The sequence below is a fragment of the Gymnoscopelus microlampas genome, assembly GCF_963454915.1.
Source record: "Gymnoscopelus microlampas genome assembly, chromosome: 12".
Lineage (NCBI taxonomy): Eukaryota > Metazoa > Chordata > Actinopteri > Myctophiformes > Myctophidae > Gymnoscopelus > Gymnoscopelus microlampas.
This window is the reverse complement of record NC_139949.1, coordinates 10403400-10428680: the sequence shown is the minus strand read 5'-3', so window position 1 is coordinate 10428680 and position 25281 is coordinate 10403400. Positions and strand designations below refer to the sequence as shown.

Here is a 25281-nt window from a genome sequence, read left to right as displayed (position 1 = left end):
GGAGAGGAGAGCTGCCCTTTTGGTCCTCCTGGCTGTGACAGCCCGTTCTTTAACGACCCATGTTGCGTCGTTACCACAACCATGAGAAGAAGCCCCTTGTTTACTGTCGTTTCAGTTAAGCTGTTGACCGGATGACCGGACATTCAAGCACAGCCAACAGCTGATCAGCTCAAACACAGAGCATGTCAATAAATGCTGCATGCGAGCCTTACGGACATCATGATATCCATATCGCCACTCTGCTCCAAAAACACTTTTTATGGACACAGTGCCTTAGACCACATTGTTAGTTATGTAAACCTTAAACCTCGTTTTGTGTGTTTGTTATGTTTGTAAAAAGCTGACCTTCAACAGTATGACAGAGTGCAGGTCTTGCACATAGAGTAGACCACAGTGTAATGTTTGCATAAAACCGACCTATGACGGAGCGCAGGTCGTGTACGTAGATCACGGCGTTGGTGGATCCGGACGCCAGGAGGAAGTGGTGCTGAGGCTGCGGGCCGTGGTCGCCGTGCCAACGTAGACAGTTGATGATCTTGTGATGCTGCTGGATGCTGCACAGCTGCTTTAGACTGGGAGCCTCGTACACGTCTATGGAACTGAAAAAATACAAAAAAAAATAAACAGGTTTTCTATGTGGGGTCGGTTGAGTGGAGTAGCTAAATGAGGAGTGGTTTAGTATCCCTATTATTCCATACATTGATTACATGATCACAATTCAATAAATGCATGATTGTCTATTCTAGCAATATGTTTCAGTACCGCCACTATCAATATTTCATTTAAAATTGACATTTAGACAAATTAATTTCATTTTTTCATAGTAGAGTCCTGTGGATAGAATGAATAGTGGTCTATGGCCCGGAACTTGACAAAGTTCTAGGCTGAATCACCTGATTAGAGAGCAAGGTTGACAGGGACACCTGGTGAATGTAATTTAAAAGGTGGTGTAAGTGATATCTTTTAGTTAAAATGAGTGTTAATCATCTCTATTTTCTGATGGAAAACATTGTTAGTGAGTGTTTGTGAACAGGAGTATACGGGGCAGAGACATACTGTAGGCACATACAGCAACATGGATCGCACTGAAGATCATTGAAGTCATATGATTGGTTAGAAAACACGTGTCTCACCCGTCCTCGTTGCCAATGGCGACCACGCTGTTGTCTGGCTTCCAGCTGATGTCTGTGTGTTCAGACAGTTTGTGCTGCAGGAAGAAACACAGATAGCCGTTAACCACTTGAATGCCAACATCCATATTCGGGGGGGGGGGGGGAACAATCGGTCAAGGTACAGTTTAAGTGGTACTAGAGGGTCGAAGTGGTTAAATGCCGTTTACATCCGATGGCAGAGTGGAGTGAGAGAATTAACACTGGGACTAGGGGCAGTCACTGTCCCTCTTACCTTGATGCCGTTGGTGTCTTTGATGAGTTTGTCTACATCAGCCGCGTCTCCAGACAGGCTCCAGGGGTCGTGCTGCAGGATGTTGCCCTCGCCGGCACAGCTGTACAGAGTGTGGGACGGGCGCTCCCCGGAGCCGCCTGGAGGTCACACACACACACACACACACACACACACACACACATTTGTATTGTACATCAGCATGTTATGCAGACAATTTTATAAATTCCTCGCGATGTGTTGTGAGCTTGTTTTTTTTCAGTATTTCTTGAAACAAATTTGCCCCGACAGAGACGATACGCGGTAGATGCCTCAGCGAGGTATATATAACTCTCATACAGTACATAACTCATAGAGGTATAATATAACTCTATGGTGGACATCACCTTCACAGTCTGCAGCCCAGCAGATCAACTGCAGACACACACTGTCAGTGAGTGTCAGACGTGACAAACAGCACGTCTGGCTGAGTGAAGAGAAACCTCACAGCTCAAATAACTTCACATCGACCCACCTGACCCCACCAAAGACAAAACACGGCAATACTTTGTTGACGCTGTCGGGCAGAAACCTTGTATCTCCATATTTAAACTTTTTTTTGTTTCGTTTTTCTTTTCTCCCGTAAACTAATGCCTTACTTTGTCACACTACACACAGAAGTAGCAAAAGTAGCAAAAATTATTATAGTGACAATGAAAGTGGTTAAGTGTCTCTGTGGGTTTTTATTGAACCAATGAAGCCTTAACAAGAGCTTGTAACTAAATAACTATATTGGATCCATTGGGAGTGGGACACAGGTTCTTTTTTTCCTTCCATTTCCTGAAAAGTATCAATTTTCCACCCGACGTCGACGTTTATGCTTTCAGCGTCCCTGCAGCTCATAACTCCCAACAGGCCCTCGAGAATCACTAACGAAACGTCACCTTGAGAAGACGGAACTCGAGTTTAACTGAAGTGTGAGCTGAAGCCCTGCCAGCGCCGTAGCAAACAAATTAGCAGCATCCCTTTGTTAGGTTTTTCAAGCACGTCAGCACATTTTCTCTCCTCTTCCCTGCGCGGCGACGACAATTACGTTTTTTTTTACGGCCGTAGGACGGCCGGCGTGACTGATACCGCTAATCAAAATGTCATCCGGCGACAGCTGGTGAAAATTAACTTCCGCAAACATCTTGATTTTTGCCCCACGAGTGGCTCTGAGGGAAGAAGTGGGGTGTAAGCGCTTTTCGGGAGCTCCACCCAATTAGTGGCGAGTAGATTAGCAATGTGTCTGGAGATGTTTTAGGGGTGTGTGTGTGTGTGTGTGTGTGTGTGTGTGTGTGTGCGTGTGGTTGTTCCATCTTTCGCTGACTCACTAGCTTTTTGTCTTGCATTCTCTGTGTTGTCTGCGGCTTGTTGTCGTTGTTGTTGGGATTTCTGCTGGCTCAGATTTATTGCGGTGTGAAACTAGACCAGGGTGACAGTTGTTGTTGCTGCACTGTTCATTAGTGAACTTACCGAAAGACATGGGAGGGACAGGGGGACCCCAGGCCAGCGCGTAGACCGTCTTGCGGTGGTAGGAGCTGGACACCTGGGGAGGCCTTGGAAGAGGACAAGGAACATAATGGTTTAGAAATAATGGTTTAGTCAGCAGTTGGTGCAAGAAAAACAATACACTACCTCACATCCCTCTGCCTCCATTCATCGCTTCAACATCTCTCCTTATTACATAACAGATGATTAACTAAATGTTTAAAAAAAAACAGATAATACCCATCAAAATAAATAGATCATCCTTACTTGGTGGAGAAGGCATCGTAGATGCCGACTTTACCGTCATCCGTCCCGAAAGCTAGAGATCCTTCTTTCTTTGGATGCCAGGCCAGCTGGAAACCACAAAGGAAATGTAATAACAGAAATATTAACTTAATAGAACATTTAGTGTTAAAGCTTGACTTTTTCAATCTTATCGTCATAATTAGTAATTTATGTCTACTTGCTCTGTGTCTCAGAGGTGGGGGGTGGACAGTTTAGGGAAGTTTAGGAAGAGAAAGGCTGTAGTTTCTATTAGCTTGGAATCCCAACTGATGGTGTCATTGGTAGGCAGGTTTCTGAAATATCCAAGGCCCACCAATGAGACACAATGAGTGAGTAGACGGAAATAGTGCCATCGTATAATGAACATTAGTGAGGACCAGTTATATGAAATGAAGTTTGAAAACGGATGAAGTAAATCAAGCTCACAATGCCATGCATAGATGGATAATTAGCCCAAGTATAAAATAGGGCTTAAGTGGTTAAAACTGCCAGACTACTCAAGTTAATTAAGCATTTCCTTTCATGCATTTCCATCGAACTCCAAACAAACTGGTTTAACTTTTTTCCGTATCGAAGCTGGACTTGAACCTTACCGCGGTGACTTTGGACTTGATGCCTTGCCAAAAGGTGCGGGTTTCGTACAGGTTCTGGAGGGACATGGTGCTCCACACCCGGATCATGTTGTCCCCCGTGCCCAGGGCCAGGCAGCCGGTGGCCACGGGGGAGAAGGTGAGGGCGTAGACGAAGCCCCCCAGAGTGGGCAGGGTCCAGCAGCAGTCCAGAGAGGACAGGTCCCAGCACTTCACCTGCAATACACAGCAGGGGTGCAACAGTTAATCCAATTAATCAATTCAATTGATTATGAAAAATGTGAATGTGACCCAGCTCTGTTTAGAACCAGCTCAGTATGTTCAGATTGTCACAATCAAACCACATTGGATTTCAATGGCAAAAAAATAACTAGTGTGATGTCAGACTTTGGTTCTCTATTGCAGGGTTTCTCAAAGTGGGTGCCGTGATGCAAGTCACGGGATGTCGCAGGATACTTTGATATGTAAGGTGCTATAAAGTAACAATGTAATTCAGGGGTGCCCTGAGCCAAAAATATGTTTGAGAACCACTGCTCTATTGAGAGCCAGTGTCCTATATCTCTGTCAATGGTTCTCTATTGACAGCTAGTGTCCTACCTCTCTGTCCATGGAGGTACTGAACAGCAGCTCTCTGCCGTCCTGCAGACACACAGAGCTCATGTTGAAGACGATGCGAGTGTGATTCTGTCCCTCTGAAGAGGAACCCAGTAACGTCCACTTCTGTTTCCCTGACTTGGTCAGGTCCCACAGAACCAGCTCTCCACTGCACACGCACACAGACACAGTTGTATAAATGTATGACTCATGCATACAAAGACAGACACAGACCCAAACAGACATAATACTAAATGGACACATAGACACCAAAACCCACACTGAACACACACACACACTGACTGAACATACTCAAACACATACATAGGCATAAGTACATGGGCAGGAACGCACGCACGCACGCACGCACACACACACACACACACACACACACACACACACACACACACACACACACACACACACACACACACACACACACACACACACACACACACACACACACACACACACACACACACACACACACACAGCGACATTAAGTGATGTGTGTGTGTGTGTGTGTGTGTGTGTGTGTACCTGAAGCATGAGGACAGCAGCTGTGTGGGTCTTCCTTTGGGCCAGTGGACGCTGAGCCACAGCCTCTCCTTGACAGTGGGGTCCACTGACCCTCGCCTCTTCAGAAAGGGCAACTTCAGGGTCATCACACCTGTATGTGGAGGAGGGCATACAGAACATCATTGAATGATTGATTTACATTTGTATTGACAAAAACGCATATACATATTTCTAAGGCTAGAACAAGGATGTGTGTGTAAACTGAGTGCCACATGGTGAGGATTTAGTAAAAAATATGCTTCTATCAAGACCACCAGGCACGAGGATGGGAACAGAGAACCAGAACCGTTAGAGAACCGAAATTGTTAACTCAGAGAATCGACATTGTACGAGCTGTTCAATTTTTTTTTATCAATGACGGCATGTTTTTCTGACTGTGGCTCATTGCTAACAATGCAGTTTTGTGTCTACGCTGCTGAAAAGGAAAAGTCTAAGTGAAATTCACTTTTCTCTGGCTTACCTCAACTAATAGCCTCAAACTAGGTCAAAATTCAGCAGCTAACAGTCCTAACCAGAACAAGTACATTCGACCACATTACCCCAGTCCTCATCTCTCTAAACTGGTTGCCAATACAAGGTGCTACTCTTGACCTACAAAGCCCTACATGGACCTGCACCGTCCCATCTAGCTAGCCTAATTACGCCATATTTTCCAGGACTGTCTCTGTGCTGCTGCCTACCTAACAATCACCGGGTACAGCAAAAAAAAAACACTTGGGGCGGTAGAGATTCTCACACTGTGCCACCTACTTTTAACTTCCTCAGACTGTTCAGGAAGCTGACTCAGTGGACATTTTTAAATCTAAGCTTAAAGCTCTCTTTGCACAACAGTTTCCCCGAGTTCCCTGGATTTTAACTGAACCAAATGTTTGGACTGTTTTTATATTCATATTTATGTGTACTATTTCTTGATACTGTATTTTTTTTCCCGTTCTGTTGTGAGGTGTACGGAGACCCCTTGGGGTGACGATGCACCATAAACAAATAACATTTAAAAATAGAAAATGTAAATGTAACCACTTTCAACCTGGTGTCCCTATTCTGGGCATGTCATTATTGGCGAAAACTCGCATCCCTGACGGTAGACACAGCAACTTTCACCACAGAGGATGTTCTCAGTCAGATGAATAATCTCACCTTTGCCCCTGGCCGTGCTCCAGATTCTGATCGTCTGGTCTTTGCTCCCAGAAGCCAGATAACCTCCCGTCTCCTCTCTCTTCTCCTCTCCATGCATCTCTCCATTCGCTGCTAAATAAGTAAAAACAAAAATTTGTATACATATGTGAAATATGTATTTTTCTGGGGCTGTGTACGACAATGGGTGCATTCATTTAACCACTTGCAATCTGTCATCCCTATTTTGGGCATGTCCCCGGTTCGAATCCCAGCCAGGTGGATCATTCCCCTACCCTCTCTCCTTATTTCCCGTCTCTCTCCCACTTTCACTATACAATTGCAGGGGAGCGTTGTACGATGCGCAGTATACGCATACTGTAAGTGGTTTAAGACCCCCGCTACCCTCCCGCCATCCACTTTCAACAACATCGGATGTTAAGAACAGTGGTGCTGACAGATTCTGCTGTTCGCAGACTCTGTCTTGAGAGATTATTACCCGTCCGCTAACATCAGAACGGCAAAGGCATGTTATGTTGAAACCATGAAGGGTATTCACCGCATCGGCGGCAAAACAAACAGATCACATGACCCGTGCTGTGACTACCTTCCGCTGGCACCTCTATGACAAATTCAAATGAACATTTAAGCACTTACACCCTATCTACTTGGTTGACCGGTGTGGCCCAGGCGTCTAACTAGGTCAGCTAGTATTTCCCTCAACACCAAATCTTTACGTTGAAAATAGCCAATCACACTCACCACCAACACCATATTGTTTTTCTTCCACGTTTACAGCCACCAATAAGGAATAACTTTTATTAGACAACCACCTCCACTGACATGCAGCAAATCCACCGCCAGGCTCGGGAATCGTACCCGGGACACACCATCAGGCATACGTGCCTTAACCGCTTAGCTCTCAGCGCCCTAGTAGGGGACCTAATATAGGTCCCCCTGGGGGACACAGGTCAACGAAGTATACAGGGTTTAAGTGGGTTAAACGAGTGCACCTGATTGTAATGACTTACCTGTGATGTCATCAGGCTTGGCAGCGTACAACTTCTCCTCATTGGCCGACGGGGCCCAGGCGAGGGCGTGGATCTCGTCTTCGTGGCCACGCAGGCGGTGGAGCACCTCCCCTTTCTTACTGATGTCTATCAGCGCGATCATCCCGTCTTTGTAGCTGAGACAGGAAGTGACATCATTCAGCCAGGACACAATGACAGCAAGTCTACAAGCTCACAACATGTATTTTCTGCAGTATAAAATTACAACGTCATCACGGCCCACCAAAACACATTTTAATCCACTAAATCAAGAGCAGACTTAGTTGACTAAAATCCTATGATATTTAGTCAACTAAAATAGACTAAAACATTTCAGATGACTAAAATATGACTAAAACTAAAATGTAATTTCATTCAAACGACTATGACCAAAAGAAATCAAAATTTGAGATCAAAATCACAGCTGCTCCTCACCCCACGGCCACCAGGTTCCAGGTGTGAGGCGAGCAGGACAGGCAGAAGATGGTCCTGGGCTCTGGGAAGAAGCTGAGTGTGTCCCCGGTGTGGTACCAGTGACACACCACGATGCCCTTCTCGTCCCCAGACACCACCAGGTTCTTGTCCACAGGAGACCACTGGACGGCTGTCATGGTGTTCTGGATAAAATTACAACAATTCAAGTCAAACTCATAAGAAAATAACTTAACTACTTGCAAAAGATCTCATCATGAATTGTCATAAAAGACTACTAAAAGAAAAAATACTTTCATTGACTTCATAGAAACATGGCCGCCGTGTGAATATGGTCTATGAGGTTGGAGGTCAAAAGGGGGTGGAGCCTGGAGTCAGCTAAACCAGCTAACTCCACCCCTCTTTGCTGGAGTTAGCTGGTTTAGCAGAAAGTTTGAGGATCCAATGGAGCTGGTTTTGTCAGAAGCACTTTTTAATACTTTTTATTGGTTCAATATTTTCTTTTACCAACACACAAATGTAAAGGGTGTTCAATAGCACTGATTTATGGAAAAAAATGCAAAAGCGGAAAAATGGAGTTAGCTGGTTCCTGCCGGACAGCAACGATATACAGTATAATGGGGTTGAGTTAGATTCTTCAATTTCTCATACCAGTCTCCAATTAGATTTTAATATACAGTGTAATAACATGTAATTTAATATACAACATAATAACATGTTTATAATGAATGGTTTACTTTAAATTATAGGCCAATACTACTGTATACACAATACTGTGTTTTTTTATGTTTATTAAACACATACAAATTAGGAATAACCTATGACGTAAACAAAAAACAGGACACAATCCTCCTAATAAAAATCCTCAGCGGCATCCACAGAGCAGCCTTATAACACTATATGCCGCCATAACTCTGATGGTTCCATTTGTACACACTCAGAGTTGGAGTGTATGGAACCTCCGATAGGAAACGACCCTAATGACAACATCCAAATTCAGCGTCAATAAAGGTGGCACAGAGGAGGAACACAAACGTACCTGGTGCGGCGAATGCTCCTTCAAGAGCACCTTGTCATCTGCATCCCAGAACTTAATGGTGCCGTCATCAGAGCAGCTGACACACAGCTGACTCTGTCCTGCATGCTGGCTGAAGGAGAAGCCCGACACCCTCTCTCTGTGACCCACCAGCTCACCTGGAACACACAAACAAACCATTACATTGTTTACAATAGAAAAATTACCCCCAGTTTGATACGCAATAGGTCCCGGACCTCCATATCATATATACAAAAATATACACATGTATTAGTGGGACACTACGTCTCTCGAGCCATACTGTTGACTGACTCACAATTTTCAAATGCTCCCGTCATTCAGAGATTGTGGAATAGCTGTCTGGCTACGCGAGTGAATTGGGAGTGAATCTAGTCTGAGTCTAGGATGTGTGGAGCGTTGTCCAGGGTGTTTTCGGGAAGGTCCCGTCAGCTTCCCCGTGTTAGCTGATCTGAGTGAACGGAAGGGGTTACAGGGTTGGAACAGGCTTTGAAGGTAAGGGGGTGCCACACCTTTGATCGCTTTGTAGGCCAACATCAGTGTTTTGTACTCTGTGCGGGCAGTAACTGGGAGTCAATGGAGGGAGCGGAAAAGGGGGGTGACATGTGAACATTTTGGCTGGTTGAAGACCAAGCGTGCCACGGCATTCTGGATCATTCGAAGGGCCTTAAGTGCACATGTCGGGAGGCCAGTAACGAGGGAGTGACAGTAGTCAAGTTGTGATATGACTGAGGTCTGGATAAGGAGCTGGGCTGACTCCTTTAACCCTATACTCGGCTATTTGAAATTAGCAGATCCACAAGCTCACATTATTAAACCTTTTAAAAAAGGTAGGGTAAGTGATTTGCTTTGGTTAGAATAAGTGATAGCTCTATATTCTGATAGTAATCATTGCTTATAGAGTGTTTGTTCAGTAACAGGAGTCTCCATGTCTCTCCAGCTCTTTATTAGACAGCAAATGCATTTTCAGGTCAGGATACCAATTTTATCCACTCAAGATAGAGAACAAAGACAGGATACAGATTAAACAAAAGAATTTGGAAGTGATGACACAAAGAAATGAGCGAACAAAATGTGAACTGGAACACTATGATAATGAAGGTGATAAATGGGTACTCTCTGCGTATTAGCTGAGATTTTGTCACCTACCTGAAAATGTATTTTCTGTTGGAGAAACAGGGAGACTATTGTGACTGAACACTCTAATAGCAATGACTTACTATCAGAATATAGAGCTTTAACCTTTTAACAAAAGCCTTTTTGTTTTAACCAAAATATATCACTTACTCTACCTTTAACAACACACATCTTGTATGGGGGTCCCTGGAAAAAAAATATTTTCAGATGGGGTTCTGTGGCCAAATACATTGTAATTTGGGGGTCCTTTAAGCTGTGGTCCAGGGGCCAGTTGCACCACCTCACACTAAGTTCAAACTTAGCCTAGTTATAGCTTAACCCATTCAATCCAGGGATGCATCTGTGTCAATTTTAGATTTCTTCGGCTATTCAAAAATAGCAGATCTACAAGCTCATAGCGCGGCACCGAGTGCCGCGCTATGAGCTTGTAGATCTGCTATTTTTTTTAAATCGTGAAAATGTGTGCAAATCTTTGAATATATATATATAACTCAAATATTTGCTTCTGGGGGTCCCTGGAACAAATATATGTTAAAAATATATACTTTTTTAAATATATAAATATATATTTAAAGATTTGCACAAATTTTAACGAAATAAAAAAAAATAGCCAAATAAATCTAAAAATCACAGATACTTTCCTGGTCTAAATGTTTTTTGTTAAAGCCATTTAAGCTATAACTAGGCTAAGTTTGAACTTAGTGTGAGGTGGTGCAACTGGGTCCAGAGCCTTAGAAGGAAAACTCCTTCTAAGGCTCTGGACCAGAGCTGGCCTCCTTTGATAAGCACTGTGTCATATGGGTGATCAGACTCACCCACCACCCTGCAGGAGGAGGATGCACCCACATCCACCAGATAGATGGTGTTCCTGGCTCCAAAGCCCAGGAGGGTGCCACTGCCACTGGTGTCACTGCAGCGGCTGCAGTACCAGTTAGGAGACGCTGGGAGCGCTCTGTCACGCATGTCTGCTGTCACAATGTATACTAAAAATATAGAGATATTATAAAGTCTGCAAAAATAACAATTAAACTATTAGTGGTCATCCACACATCACATGCAGCCAGATGCAGCATCCATGCTTCTTCTTCTTCTGGTCGTAAACACGGCGACACACGGTCATATGGCAGAGATAAGTGTCGTAAATACCGGTAATTATTAGGGTAATTATTTTTACCCCTAGTTCAAGGCATCAGCCAAAATGTTCACTGCAATAAATACATAAACATATTTTAAAATACAAGTTTGACACCAGTTTCAGTTAATTGTATGTATTATAATATGTTTTAATCTGGCTGACAATAGAGTAAGAGTCAAACATGACTCGAGCGTTCGACAAACTGCTCGTTAAAACGTGCCTTGTTAAAATATCACGGCAAAAATACACCCTATGTTTGTCTATGGAAGCTCATATGGGTTAAACAATGCGAATTTGCGTTCTTAATCAAGTGAATATAATGTCTTCGACTAATGTCTTGTCCATTAAATAACGTGGTTATTGTTACGCAAACGTTATCTACACGAAAACAGTACCAAATATGATGAATTATGTTAATAAATAATACACATTCCATATTACTCAACTGTTACCATGGCAATGAGTGACAACGGCTGCCGTAAAGCGAAAAAACGTCACAGCGTCGCAAAAATAATAATGCAACATGGCGACGTCTATGACAGGTCGTGGTAAGAAGAAGCGTTATATGTATTATTATTCACTACTAGATGGCTTTGTAGCGTTTTTATGAGTGTTATTACTGACACAATGTAATGAATGTTTTTGTCCCCTAGGTCTGCTGCTCCTGAGGAGTGTGACTGACAACCTGTTCTCAAGGTTGGTGTTTAAACCTGTCTGTCTGTCTGTCTGTCTGTCTGTCAGTCTGTCTGTGGAAGGACAGACCAGTGTGTAGGGATGTCATGTCACGATTACAACATTGAAGTTGATGATTAATTGTCATATAATTGTATATAATTAACGATTTAATTGTGTGTGTTTTTTGGCATTGAACATTGGAACATAATATGAATACAAATGTAATTTCAGAAATAAAAAAAATGCACAGGGCAGACAAATAATTTAAATATGTAAAGAAATTACTGACACGCATATATATATATATATATATATATATATGTGTGTGTGTGTGTGTGTGTGTGTGTGTGTGTGTGTAGGTATATATATATATATATGTGTATATGTATATATATATATATATATATATATATATATATATATATATATATATATATATATATACATATATATATATATATACATATATATATATATATACATATATATATATATATATATATATATATATATATATATATATATATATATATACATATATACACATACATATATATATAATATTATTATTATTATTATTATTATTATTAGCTGTTCTACAAGCTTACGACACGTCACGTGTAGATCAGCCAATTCTGCTTTTTCTTTTATGTTTGAAAATGTATGAACATTTTTCAATTTGGAAAACGATTATGATCTAATATGCACAAATGATTGTGATTAGACGATTAATCTAATCTAAGGTTGGTATTTTTATTTTGACTCAAGTGTAGAAAAACATTCGCACACGCAGATTAAAAAAGTTTAAAAGCAGGTGTGTAGGCAAAAAACAAGTAGACGATCTCAAGTTCTCAATAACAAAAGATAAGCCCACACACTGCCACTTGCAGGGTCAAGAGGGTTTAATTATGATTCGAAGCAACGTTTCGGTCTAGTAGATGCCTGAGGACCGAAACGTTGCTTGAACTTGAGCTTCATAATTACACTTCACTCTTGATTGTGCAAGTGGCAGCTAGTATGTGAGCTTATCTTTTATTGTGAGATTGTCCAATTTGACTCGAGTAAAAGTAGCAATGCAATAGTGTAGAAATACTTTGTTACAAGGAAAAGCCATACATTCAAAACTTTACAAGAGTAAAATTACAACAAAACAAATCTATACTAACAGTACCAAAGTAAAAGTACTCATTATGCAGAATAGCTAATTTCACAATCACACTATTGGATTTTAATTGCTGTTGCTGCTGTTAAATGTGGGGCTGATTTTAATAGATTTTAGTTCATTTTAGTTGTACTTGTAGATCGGCAATCTTCACTATTTTTGAAACAGTGGCTGCGACACTAGGCCACATGAGCACTTTAAACCTATTACATCGGCTATTTGAAAATAGCAGATCTGCAAGATCAAAACTCACGCGGATCTACAGTACGCGCTTGTAGATCTATTTTCTTTACACATTTTGAAAGAAAAGTGGAATATTTTAACAACACAAATCTTGTATGGGTCCCTGGTGCAAACTATTTTCAGATGTGGGTCCGTAACCAAATAGATATCAATTTAGGGGTCCTTGACATGAAAACGTTTGAGAACCCCTGCCATAACAGACATCTCTCTCTGTCCACAACATTGTTTTTGTGTGTTCAGGGTGCCAGGTCTCAGCGTTGGGCCTCATCAGGCAGCATGTTTCCACACCAGCAGCTCTCTGGAGGTGATGAAGAACTGGGACAGAAGGAACCTGCAGAAGTTTCCTCCTCAGACGCCAGACGAACCTCGCAGACCAGCAGTGAGTCTTATTCCACCACGGGCCTGGGATCTTTAACCCATTCAATCCGGGAAACGCATATGTGTCACTTTAGATTTCTTTGGCTATTCAAAAATAGCAGATATACAAGCTCATAGCAGGTCTACAAGCTATGAGCTTGTAGATTTGCTATTTGTTTAGTTTTTTTATTGTGAAACTGTGTGCAAATATTTGAATATATATATATATATATATATATATATATATATATATATATATATATATATATATATATATATATATATATATACTGTATACATTTTAACTCAAATCTTTGCTTCTGGGGGTCTCTGGAACAAAATATTTTAAGATGGGACCGGTCCGCAGAACAAATACGAGTCATTTTGGGGGTCCTTGACATGAAAAAGGTTTGAGAACCACTGATGTATAACAACAAGTAAAACAAAAAAGAAGAAAACTTGTTAGGATTTAGAAGACATTTGTAGAATCCCCAGAAGCAAAGATTTCAGTTAAAGATGCACTCAGAGCTGCGCCATGAGCTTGTATGTCTGCTATTTTTGAATAGCCCAAAGTATAAAATAATGGTTACAGCAAAAAAAAATCTAAAATGACACAGTACGTGTTCCCGGATTGAATGGGTTAACAACATGAACTCTAGCGTCTATTTCTGGGGGTCAACATCTAACGGAGGAAAAAAATACTGTGCGCTCGGGTGACGCACGGTTAAAGTACCTGCCCACCACCGCAGAGTCTATAGGGGTTGGAATCCACCGTGGTGAAAACGGTTTCGACGGGCGTCTTTAGTCTATACGAACACAATTGTTCGTGTTCGGGGGGAGAGAAGCCGGGGCGGGGAGGGGGATATATGTCACCGCATGTACTATCCCAGCTATCCCATTGTGCATCATTCATCACACATAGAGATATACAGTACTGATCACATTTTTCCTTCCCGATTCCATAACTTGCGAACCGATTCGATACCAGTATGTAATTTAAACAAATCTAGGACAGTGTTTCTCAAAGTGGGATCCAGGGACCATCTGGGTTCCTTGAGGGGGTTCCAAGTCTGTAACTCTGAGAGTGTACAAATGGAACCCGTAAGGGTCCATTTGGTTCCATTTGTACACAAACTGAAAGACACGTAATTTTATGTTTGGTTGCGCTCTGAAAATAGCTGATCTACAAGCTCACAACGTGTCACGCTGCGACGCGTTGTGAGCTTGTAGATCAGCTATTTTCAGCATGCAACCAAGTGTAAAATCTGCCATTACGACGCCATCAAGGCCTGCCAAAATACATTTTTGTCGACAAAATCAACTGTAGATTTAGTCGACTAAAGTCTAAAACTAGTCTAAAACTTTTCTGATAACTAAAATACGACATGACATTTTATTCAAAAGACTATGACTAAACTAAATAAAAATGTGCTGTCAAAATGAACACTGCCCACCATATAGTCATGCCCCCTGACAGGATGTGTAGTCATTAATTATCACATTTGACTTGAAGTCGAAATGCTTTTGAAGACTTGAGGAACATTTCCGTCAATGAGCTGATGTTTGTTTTGTCGACAGGAGATTCATCATTGTAGACGGCAGATCAAATACAGCATGGATAAGATGTGGTACCTGTCTAACCTGGTGAGACGTCCAAACACAAAGCTACAGCCACATGCATTACTTGTTTTACATGCATAGAGTCACTTAACGGCAATCTGCAGGCTATATGGATATATAAAATAGAATAGATGTATAGTTTATGTCCTCAATGAGGAAATCATTTATCACTGTAGATCGTTGCATAACTCAAACATAGACAGATGGATAGCTAGATGGATGGATTTGATAATAAGAATCGCGATTCTTACATTAATCGATATTTTACAACACCCCTACCAGGGACCCTAAGGGCTCCTTGAGGGGGTTCCAAATGGACCCTTTGTCTGTAACTGTGAGAGCGTAGCCTGGTTCCAGACCATAGACCCCGCCCACTCTCTGAGTGGACTGCCCCTCTTGGTCTGGTGTTGTAATGTGAACCTAGGATTTATCCGGTACAAAAAGTACCGTCCAATGAGAGTCTGAGGTGGGGGTGGGGATCCCTTGTGATTGGTTTAGGGAAATTCTAATCCCCTCCCCCTTGTAATCGCCTACACTGGAGCCAATGTCAGACTGAAGCTCCACGCAGCTTCAGTCTGATAATCAGGCTAGTGAGAGCGTACAATTGGAACCAAATGGAGCCTTACGCTCTCTTGGTGTTATGGGGTTCCTGGAATAAATAAAAAAAGGTTTGAGAACCACTGCATTAAATGAACTGAACTTCCATTCCATCTTCATTCCACCCCACAGATCAAAGGGATGAGTATCGACCAGGCCATCGCACAGCTGGAGTTCAACGACAAGAAAGGAGCTAAGATCATGAAAGAGGTTGGTCACACGCAGGGTTGGGTCATTTTGCCGGGGACCACTTGGATTCCCTCTTAACGGTCTGATTCCTTAACGGTTCCCTTTAATGATTTCTATAGGGAAGAGAGTGTGACGACACGAATTATGGTGGTCTTTGAAATAAACAAAAGTTTGACAAACACCGGTATTGTAATTGTATAGCAGAAGTGAAGCACACGTACAGTACCAGCTCTGACAGTGTGATAAAAACTGGTTCCGGAAACGGTTCCAAATGTGATGGAACCGATTCCGGTCCTGACCCTAGTCACTCACGGCCACAAATGCTCTTCCTGTTCCTTTGTTGCGTCTCCAGGTGCTTCTGGAAGCCCAGGAGCTGGCCGTGAGGAACCACAACGTCGAGTACAAGTCCAACCTGTATGTAGGTGAGTATCAGCTGGACACATTCGCGACCTGGTTAATCCCGCGGGTGGGGGGGGGACTCGGATTTCAGCTTCACCCAGCTGATAGCTACTCAGGTGGTTCTGATGAGTGCTTAGGAGGAGCAGTTGGGTAAAGTGTAATGCTCATGGACACCTCGACTGACAGCCGGGGCAGGGAATCTAACCTGGGACTGTATGCCTATACCATAGCCTATACCAATTCAACTATGGCCACCCCCAGTAAACTGAAATGTATGCTCTCTTGGTTAGAATGGGTTTTACCTTTCCTAAAAAATGTTCCCCAAATCCAAATATATATTTTTTGGAACCCCTGCTCTAGAGCAAGGCACTAATACCGCCCGGTCAGGTGTTCCATTCCCTACACAATGAAAAAACAAACCACTACATTAAATCCAATAAATCTTTATGTAAACACAGGCATGAGTGGGACAGTAGTCTGTCAACAGGGGGCACCATAAGAATGCAATAATTGTTTTTGATGAATTATTGATGATGACAATGTTTATCGGCCGTGCGCTTTGTGCTCCGCAGTCTCAAACTGTCACCTTAGTAAATTAATTTCCCACTTTAACTAACAAAAGAGGCTACCGTTCTCCTCCCTGCGCCGTGCGCTGCGTGCATGATTTATGTAAATGTCATGTTATTACAGATAAAGCCTCTGCTGGCCTTTCTCCTGAACGGCGTTTTACATTCACCGGCGTCTGTCCTGCATTTAATGGGTTCCTCTGTCAGTCCCGTCGCACTCCTCTCGTCTCTCTGACGTGGACGGCGATTTATTACCGAAATTGTATTTGCTACCGTCCGCCAACTACTCTTTAAATCGCTCTCTCGCCCCTCCCCCCCCCCCCCTCTTTCTCTCCTTCCGCCTCTCTCCCTTCTTCCTCCCCATAACCCCCCCCCCCCACCTCAATTCAGTGCAATTCTCAATTAAAAGGGCCTTTATTGGCATGGGAAGCGTACGTTTACATTGCCAAACCAAGTGTGAAATAGAACAATCAAAACCCAAAGAAAGAAATGCGTGTACAATTAAAATGGAATAAAGAAAATGTGTAAACAGAGCTGTCACATCGCAAATACAAACCAAAAATGTTGCTTTTGCTGTGGAAAAGCAAAAATATCAGCACTTTGTCAAGGTTTTGCAGTCGCTTGGTATAATAAGACATAGATATCAGCAATTATTCAAATGTATTTGAAATACTGTACACGCACGGATTCCCAAACCTTTTATCTTATTTATGGAATTTGTTAGATTTCTTAGAAGTTCTTTTGAAAAAAAAAAAGTTTTTATTTTCTTATATCTGATTTTTCTTTGAAATAATTGTAGGAAACGAAAAAAGAAAAGACAACTGATATTCACTTGCGACCCATAAAAATGGGTCCACGGCCCACCAATGGAATGGATCCCGTCCGGTAATTTCTCTCTCCCTCTCTCTCGTCCGTCCAGCGGAGACTTACGCCAGAAAGGGGAAGTACCTGAAGCGGATCCGCTACCACGGCAGGGGGATGTTCGGCATCATGGACAAGGTGTACTGTCACTACTTTGTCAAACTGGTAGAGGGAGCCCCGCCCGTAGCGGAGGAACGCACCGGCCTCCAACAGGCACAGGAGTACGTCCAGGGCCTACGAAACCGCACCATCATACATGGCCTGTAGGACTCTTATGTGTGTGTACTGTATGTGCTTGGATTACTATACTTGTGAGGCCCAATTGTCCCCACAAGTATAGTAGAAATAAGATTTTTCCTGGTCTTCACGAGAAAAACGGTTGTTTTATAAAGGATGTATTAGGTGTCGTGCACCGAAAATAGCTGGGAGATGTACAACGCATTGTGACAAAACAAAAGGGGTAAAAATGGCATTTATAAAATTACCAATCTTAAAAGGTTGACGTCCTCACAAGTATAGTAATACAAATGCGTGTGTGGGGGGGGGGGGGAGCGGGGGGTGGTAGGGACTGTGAGTCTTCTTGTGTGATTTGTAAATAAACAAGTGGTAAATGATTCTGTCGTGCACTGTGGTTTCATTCAGGAAATGATGGGAACTTTCTCGCGGTCCACTAGTGGTCCATGGCATAATATTGTATCAAAACTAATACTTTTGCAGTAAAAGTTAAAAATCTATTTCATGAAGAGGACATCTTAAAGATATGAGAAAACAAGGTCACACTTTGTTCTACCCCTGATAGAAGAGTAGGACCAGTATTAGCTACATGTGGATTTTTCTCAGAAAAGTCCACGTTTTGTATTTCCGCCTAAGGCCTTATATAAAAGCATGCTGATTCACAATAGAACCAAATATTGGTATTCTGATTGTTTTAGGATCAGAACAGGGACACTACCTGTAGACCATATCTGTGCAAGTATGATGTAAAAATAACCAATAGGTAGAAAATGACAAAGGATTTACTTGGAACTCCCTCTTTCAGGGTAGGCGTTTTTTTTGCCTGGATAAATTCCATGACTTTTGCTGTAAAAATAAACTTGTGACAATCCATTTCATGAAGGGGACATCCTAAAGATCTGAAAAAACGATGTCACATTTTGTTCTACCGCGGGTAGGGGCATCTCAAAAACTAAGGCTCTTTTTGAGGGTTTGTTCCTGCACTATATTATTTTGTCATTGTGCCTTCAGAGCCAGAGCGCTTGTACTATTCACTGTATTAAAGCAAGGCACAGCCCCTAACAAGTGTACGTACGTCAGGCAGAACATCTTTACAAGCCCTGCTCCAGGCCCAGAGTTGCCCCAAGCATGGCCCTGACTTTGCAAACGGCCAGAGACGCACGCATTTCCAACCAAGAGCAAGGGGGTGAAGAGTGGCTATCCGCCCAGTACCGCACCATTTCCCGGGGTGTGACGTGGTGGACGGACACCATGGCCTGGTAACAACAACGCCCGTAGGGCACGGCTGGTCCTCCAGAGAACAGCGGGCTGTGCGTGGGCAGCACTCCGGCTGCGCGGGCACACAGCCCGACGAACACGTCCTCGGGGGGCAGAGGGGTGTACAGGGGCGTGGCAGCGGCCGCCGGGGACATTTTGAGCAAGGCAGAGCGAGAGAGGACATAGGCCGTGCCGCTGCAGTAATCTGGGAAGACATCGGTAGGGTGCGCCTCGGAAGGGAGGTAGTGCTTGCTGTCCGGGTCACGGGTCGGAGCAACCCTAGGGTGCACCCGGCCGAGGTAGAGGTCTCCTTGTTCGTAGGGGTTGCGGCCCCTGTTCAGGAAGTGCAGCAGAGTGGCGGGGTTAAAAAACACGTCGTCGTCCACTTTGGCCATGAAGTGGGCCTGGGGACAGAAGCGACGGGCCCAGCCCATTATGCTCAGAGTCTTGAGGGTGAGGTTGGAATAGCTGTCAAGAAAACGGCCCTGGATCAGGTCTCCGTGCTCCCGTGCCTCCTCGGTCAACAGCTCGGCCAGGCCGGGGTCGGACACCTCGCCAACCATGAACAGAGTCATGACCCGGAGACCCCTCGCCTCAACCTCCCCTCCCCAAGTCTCCCGGATAGCCCGGCGGGCTCTCTGATTGGCAGGTGCAGACACGGCCATAATGAGGAGATAAGGGTCTGCACGCTGACAAACCAGAGGACTGGGCATGAGCGAGAACTCCTCCTCCGGTCTCGTCGGAGGGACACCCTGGGGAGGAATGCTACCCGCATGTGGCTCCACCACTGTGTTCATGTACATAGTAGTGACCCATAATTCAATTGAGTCCACAAAGAGCAGCGCTAGCAAGGCAGCAACCACTATCGCAGCAACGACAAAAGGCAAAATCCCAAACCTGCTCCCTTTCTGTCCAAATCGGGGCTTACGCAGAATACGCACCAACATGACATTAGTTTATTTCGCCATAGTCTCCTCAGCTGTCAACAGTTCCTTTAATTGTGTGTCACGACTCGTAAGGCCTGATTTATATTCAATACATGGGCTATTCTTCTGACTACAGTGACGTCACACGTGACGTATCAAATGCCCAGTTGTTGTACGCGATGCATAGAGACCATAGAACAAGGGAACCAGGAGACCTGGTACAGCCAGACCCCTAGTGGTTGAAATCTGAATGGCCGGGCTTCGCATGACGTGTGTCCCTTCTATGTCCCTTCTATGACGAAAGGGGGACAGACTTTTTTGGCTGGGGCCGGGGGACAAAGTGACCATGCCCATGTATGGAGAAAACATGGGTCTGGCAAAAAGCCTAACAGGTGCTTCCTTCTTGGATATTTAAGAGGTTATCTCGAGTTATACTGTATGCCTTTTGTATGTCAGCCAACTACATTTGCGGGCTTCAGCCAAGTGTGCTAGACCACTCCATAGACCACTGCAACTCCATAATGTCATTCTTCAATGCCAAAATATCCACCATTCACCATCAACTAGCCCCCCTCACGTCCGGTTGTCCTCCTCCCTTTGTTCCTAATCCCCCAGTCTCTGCACCTCTCTCCTGTTTCCAACTCCCCTCTCCCTCAGACCTATCCAAACTCATCCGGACTTCCAAACCTACGACCTGCCAACTTGACCCCCTGCCATCCCCCCTCGTTATAGCCTCCCTTCCCTCTCTACTCCCTCTGATCACAGCCATTATTCACGCCTCTCTCACATCTGGTTCCATCCCTTCTCCACTGAAAACTGCCTCTGTTACGCCCTTATTAAAGAAACCTGGTTTAGACCCCAACAACTTCAGTAATCTCCGCCCCATCTCCAACTTACCATTTTTAGCAAAAATCCTGGAAAAGGTTGTTGCAACTCAGTTACAGGCCCACCTCTCCAACAACAACCTATATGAACAGTTTCAGTCCGGTTTCCGCCCCCACCACAGTACAGAAACAGCCCTAATAAAAATCACCAATGACCTCCTGTTAGCAGCCGACTCTGGACAGTTATCCATTCTCATCCTTCTCGACATGACCGCAGCCTTTGACACCATCTCACACTCCATCCTCCTCGACCGTCTAGCCTCCATTGGCATATCCGACACACCCCTGCACTGGTTCCACTCCTATCTCTCCGACCGTATTCAGTTCATTCAGCTAAAATCTTTCATATCCCACTCCTCTCCCCTCTCCTCTGGTGTTCCCCAGGGCTCTGTCCTTGGCCCCATATTATTCATAATATACCTCCTCCCACTTGGCTCAATATTCCGCAAACACAACATCAATTTCCACTGTTACGCGGACGACACCCAGCTCTATGTCTCCTCCACACCTACCTCCATCCTCCCACCACCCTCCCTCTGTGCCTGTCTTCACGAAATTAAAGACTGGTTCACCTCATCCCTCCTCAAACTAAATGGCAATAAAACCGAGTTAACCCTCATTGGCACCAAATTCTCACTCACCAAGCAGCCCAGTTTTACACTCACCATAGACAACTCCTCGGTTTCCCCTTCCCCCCAGGTCAAGAGTCTGGGTGTCGTCCTCGACAGCACCCTATCATTTCATTCCCACATCAATAACACCATCCGGTCAGCCTACTTCCACCTCCGCAACATCAACCGCCTCCGCCCTTCACTCACCCCCAACAACACTGCCATCCTAGTCCATTCTCTGGTCACCTCCCGCCTCGATTACTGTAACTCCCTTCTCTTCGGTCTCCCCCACAAACTCCTCCATAAAATCCAACTGGTCCAGAACGCTGCAGCCCGCATCATCACCAAAACCCCTGCCATCTCCCACATCACCCCCGTTCTTCACCAACTCCACTGGCTACCGATTAAATACCGCATAGACTTCAAGATCCTCCTCAACACTTTCAATGCCATCCATAAACTCTCCCCCCCATACCTGTCTGATCTCATCCATATCAAAACTCTCACCCGGTCACTCAGGTCTTCCTCCTTCACCAACCTCACTGTTCCCCCAGCTGCTCGTTTGTCCACCATGGGGGGTAGAGCCTTCAGCCGCTCTGCCCCTGGCCTCTGGAACAGCCTTCCCCCCGACATTCGAAACATGGACTCACTCCCCACCTTCAAATCCCACCTCAAAACTCACCTTTTCAAACAGGCCTATGCTCACCTTGAGTAAAGGTCTGCTGCAGGCCTTATGTGTATTTTGTGTGTATTTTAAACTTGCTTTATTGTTTGTATTTCTTTTCTGTTTTGTTAGGCGACCTTGGGTGACCTGAAAGGCGCCATATAAATAAAATGTATTATTATTATTATTATTATTATAAGCAACGATTTACACTTTGTGGACTTAAGGAACGTCTACTTAATGACTTAAGTAATTGTACAGAAGTATTTGCATCAAAACATACTTAAAAGTATCAAAAGTAAACCTACTCAAGCAGAATGAATAATTTCACCTAATTTTGCAAATTGTTTTAAACATCTTTCGAAAATAGCCGATCTACAAGCTCACTTTATGTCACATCACAACGCGTTGTGAGCTTGTAGAGCGACTTTTATTGCTATTTAGTTACAAAAATACATTGAAAATGGTTGAAAAGTTTTGAATAAAAACAATAAAATACAATACAATGTCCGCCTACGCTGACATGCCCAATAAAAGGACACCACAGTTTCAAAGTGGGAAACAAATCCCACACATAAACCTTGCAACACAGAACATCCTTTGAGAGTCTACCTTTGGAACCTTTTTTAATAACATTATTTTCCTTCTTGCCTTTCTGCCATGTGTTGTAAAGGCCACATAAGTCTCTGGGTTGTGCTTTGGTCTGCGCGTCTGTTTCCTAATTGGCCTTTTGTTGTGAGTCGCTGACGTTTTTCTGATCTGGCGCGTCTTGTCTGCCTGTCACAGCTCTCATCCCTCCAAAGCCCTCGTCTCCGCCGAGCGGCTTTGAGTGAGTTTTCAAATAAAATGCCCATCTGGCCCCAATTTCACCAGACAAGTGCCCCTCAATTTCAGGTTGGACGACCCGCTCCTTCCCCCCAGTGACTAATCCTAGCGCTACACAAAGCACTGTGGAGCCACAGCGAGATTAGCATGGATGTGTCTTGTTTTGTTGACAGGCCTAGTGTACAGCATGTTTACTTTTCTTTTGTTTTGAATCACTCGTTTGTTTGCTTTCTGTCTCCCCACACCTCTCCAATCCTTTACAGTGATTTTTATTTATGTATTTATAAGTGTTAAATATATTTTGATTGTAATCATTGATACAGAGCGGGCCAAGGACCCCTGGGCTGAGAGAGAGAGAAAGCAGGGACCCCATTATATATTGTATAAACTATGTTTTTTTTCGCCATAGATTTATAGGCAGCTTCATAGACTTGTTTCACAGCACTATCATGTTGGATTCATGTTAATGTGTATTTCCAGACATTTAACCATGCACTTAAACAATACTTAGCAAACCTGACCTTTCACTCTGTACTTAGTCTGCTCTTTTTTCCCCCTGTACCAAACCACTTTGCCAAATATAGCAGATCTACAAGCCCACAACACCTTGCGCTGCGAGGCGTTGTGCATATTAAATACCATATTATATGGTATTTAATTTATATTAAAAAAAAGAACAGAAAACAAAACAAACAAACAACAAACCCTAGTTGAGCTGGCGGCTCTCCCCTGGGTGCAGGTTTTGTAAACGGTTAATAAAGTATTCAATCAATCAGTCGCTAGCTCACCCTAAGCCAAACTGACACGACCTCTCTCCAGCCTCCTTCTTATACCGGGTGAGACATACCAAGATACAATTTGTAATTGGCATCAACTCAACCAGGCTAACCATTGAGTTACAAACACAATTGCAATGTTTTACAAACCATTTCAAATTACATATCAGGCGCCAATTCCTTCACAAGATGTATCACTATAAGACAAAACATGATAACAAGAACAAACACCCCTCTTCCTCTACAGTACTTGGCACCCTCCAATCTACAGAGAATGCCAGCACTGCACAGGAGAGACAGGTGAGGTGATCGCCACTATAATTAACTACCCTACCCCATATTCAATAAACAGAAATGCTTAAAAACATTCAAATGTATTGAGAAAACCAGAGGATGTTAAGAACACCATGCATGTTCTCCCCGTGTCTCCTAGGGTAGGTACCCTCACAAAAACATGCAGTAATCCTGGTCACTATACTGCCTCCCCCTGGCCAGCCGGGGCGCCTGATGGAGGGGAAAGGAACTGGTTGGAATAACGTCTTCCTTCCACGCGCTACGTCCAACCAGGGAAACTCTCCCCTGTCAGGTGATAAGAAGGTCAGTTGGCTCTCATGCATTGAAGGAGGCATGAGCTCGGCCCTGGCCTCCCTAGGTTGGCAGAGGGAAGGTAGTGCCCAGGATTACATAGACAATTGGCACTGGGTGTAAAAAATGGGGTTACAAAATCGTGGGATAAAAAATTGCAACATGCAACACCAGCAAATGTCCATGAACAAACACTTCCACACGTCACTTCCCGGCGATGTTAATCAGCAGTGTAGTTAGGTGTGTGTGTGTGTGTGTGTGTGTGTGTGTGTGTGTGTGTGTGTGTGTGTGTGTGTGTGTGTGTGTGTGTGTGTAGTAGTCTATAGGGAACGTGCTGCCCCATGACAACTACTCACACTATATAAGTCCCATATACTTAATAAAACGCACTTTACTTGGTGCGTTATTCTTCGATCTACACCAAATGTCTTCGCCCCCCAAAAAAGGTGATTTACAAGCTCACAACGCGTCACAACACGGAGCGTTGTAGATCGGCAATTTTGGGGCAAATGTTCCCCCCAGGATAGGGACATCTGGAGTTCAAGGGCTTTTAATCAGAGCGGGGAACAGAGTGAACCACGGTGTCCTGTACTGTACTTTATCTCACTGCACGGGGACAGAACACCCAGATTGAAAAGTCACAGCAGCACATTTTTTGTAGCTCTTGTTCCAACACTGTTAACGTGCGGGTACAAAGAAAAGTTCAATCTTGTCTGTCTGTCTGTCTGTCTGTCTGTCTGTCTGTCTGTCTGTCTGTCTGTCTGTATCTACAGCAGGGGGTCCGGGACCCCTAGGAGGTCGTCAGAGTTACTGCTAAATCGTTGTGTGATGGGAACAGTTTTTTAAATTAACCCCTTGAACCCTAGCATCCCTATTCTGAAGGGAACATTAGCCAAAAATAGGAGATCTACAAGCTCACAACGCCTCGCGCTGCGAGGCGTTGTGAGCTTGTAGATCGGCTATTTTCAGCAG

The 25281-nt window shown here is 43.9% G+C and overlaps 3 protein-coding genes across 3 annotated transcripts in view; 1 reads left to right on the top strand and 2 right to left on the bottom strand.

The window, feature by feature from the left end:
* The window catches only part of gemin5 (gem (nuclear organelle) associated protein 5), a 32419-nt gene extending 21600 nt beyond the window's left edge, over positions 1 to 10819 (bottom strand). Inside the window, exons 1-13 of the mRNA XM_084073690.1 lie at positions 10559 to 10819; positions 8592 to 8746; positions 7556 to 7737; positions 7103 to 7257; positions 6096 to 6206; positions 4920 to 5049; positions 4383 to 4548; positions 3789 to 4001; positions 3178 to 3263; positions 2896 to 2978; positions 1405 to 1541; positions 1134 to 1207; positions 418 to 599 (exon numbers count right to left, since the gene is read on the bottom strand). Of these exons, the coding sequence (XP_083929816.1) occupies positions 418 to 599; positions 1134 to 1207; positions 1405 to 1541; positions 2896 to 2978; positions 3178 to 3263; positions 3789 to 4001; positions 4383 to 4548; positions 4920 to 5049; positions 6096 to 6206; positions 7103 to 7257; positions 7556 to 7737; positions 8592 to 8746; positions 10559 to 10706 (1822 nt within the window). The 5' untranslated portion in view covers positions 10707 to 10819. The remainder of the gene's footprint in view (positions 1 to 417; positions 600 to 1133; positions 1208 to 1404; positions 1542 to 2895; positions 2979 to 3177; positions 3264 to 3788; positions 4002 to 4382; positions 4549 to 4919; positions 5050 to 6095; positions 6207 to 7102; positions 7258 to 7555; positions 7738 to 8591; positions 8747 to 10558) is intronic.
* A 551-nt stretch (positions 10820 to 11370) lies between these two features.
* On the top strand, positions 11371 to 18079 carry LOC311056802 (large ribosomal subunit protein uL22m-like). The gene is made up of 7 exons (XM_084073611.1): positions 11371 to 11426; positions 11532 to 11574; positions 13199 to 13337; positions 14894 to 14959; positions 15665 to 15742; positions 16074 to 16143; positions 17606 to 18079. The coding sequence occupies exons 1-7, from the start codon at positions 11402 to 11404 to the stop codon at positions 17812 to 17814; spliced, it is 630 nt and encodes a 209-aa protein (XP_083929737.1). The 5' UTR covers positions 11371 to 11401; the 3' UTR covers positions 17815 to 18079.
* A 793-nt stretch (positions 18080 to 18872) lies between these two features.
* Positions 18873 to 19985, bottom strand: LOC311057188 (beta-1,3-galactosyltransferase 4-like; the record flags this gene model as incomplete). Its single annotated transcript, XM_084074139.1, has 1 exon — positions 18873 to 19985. The coding sequence occupies one exon, from the start codon at positions 19983 to 19985 to the stop codon at positions 18873 to 18875; it is 1113 nt and encodes a 370-aa protein (XP_083930265.1).
* Between the last annotated feature and the right edge of the window lie 5296 nt (positions 19986 to 25281).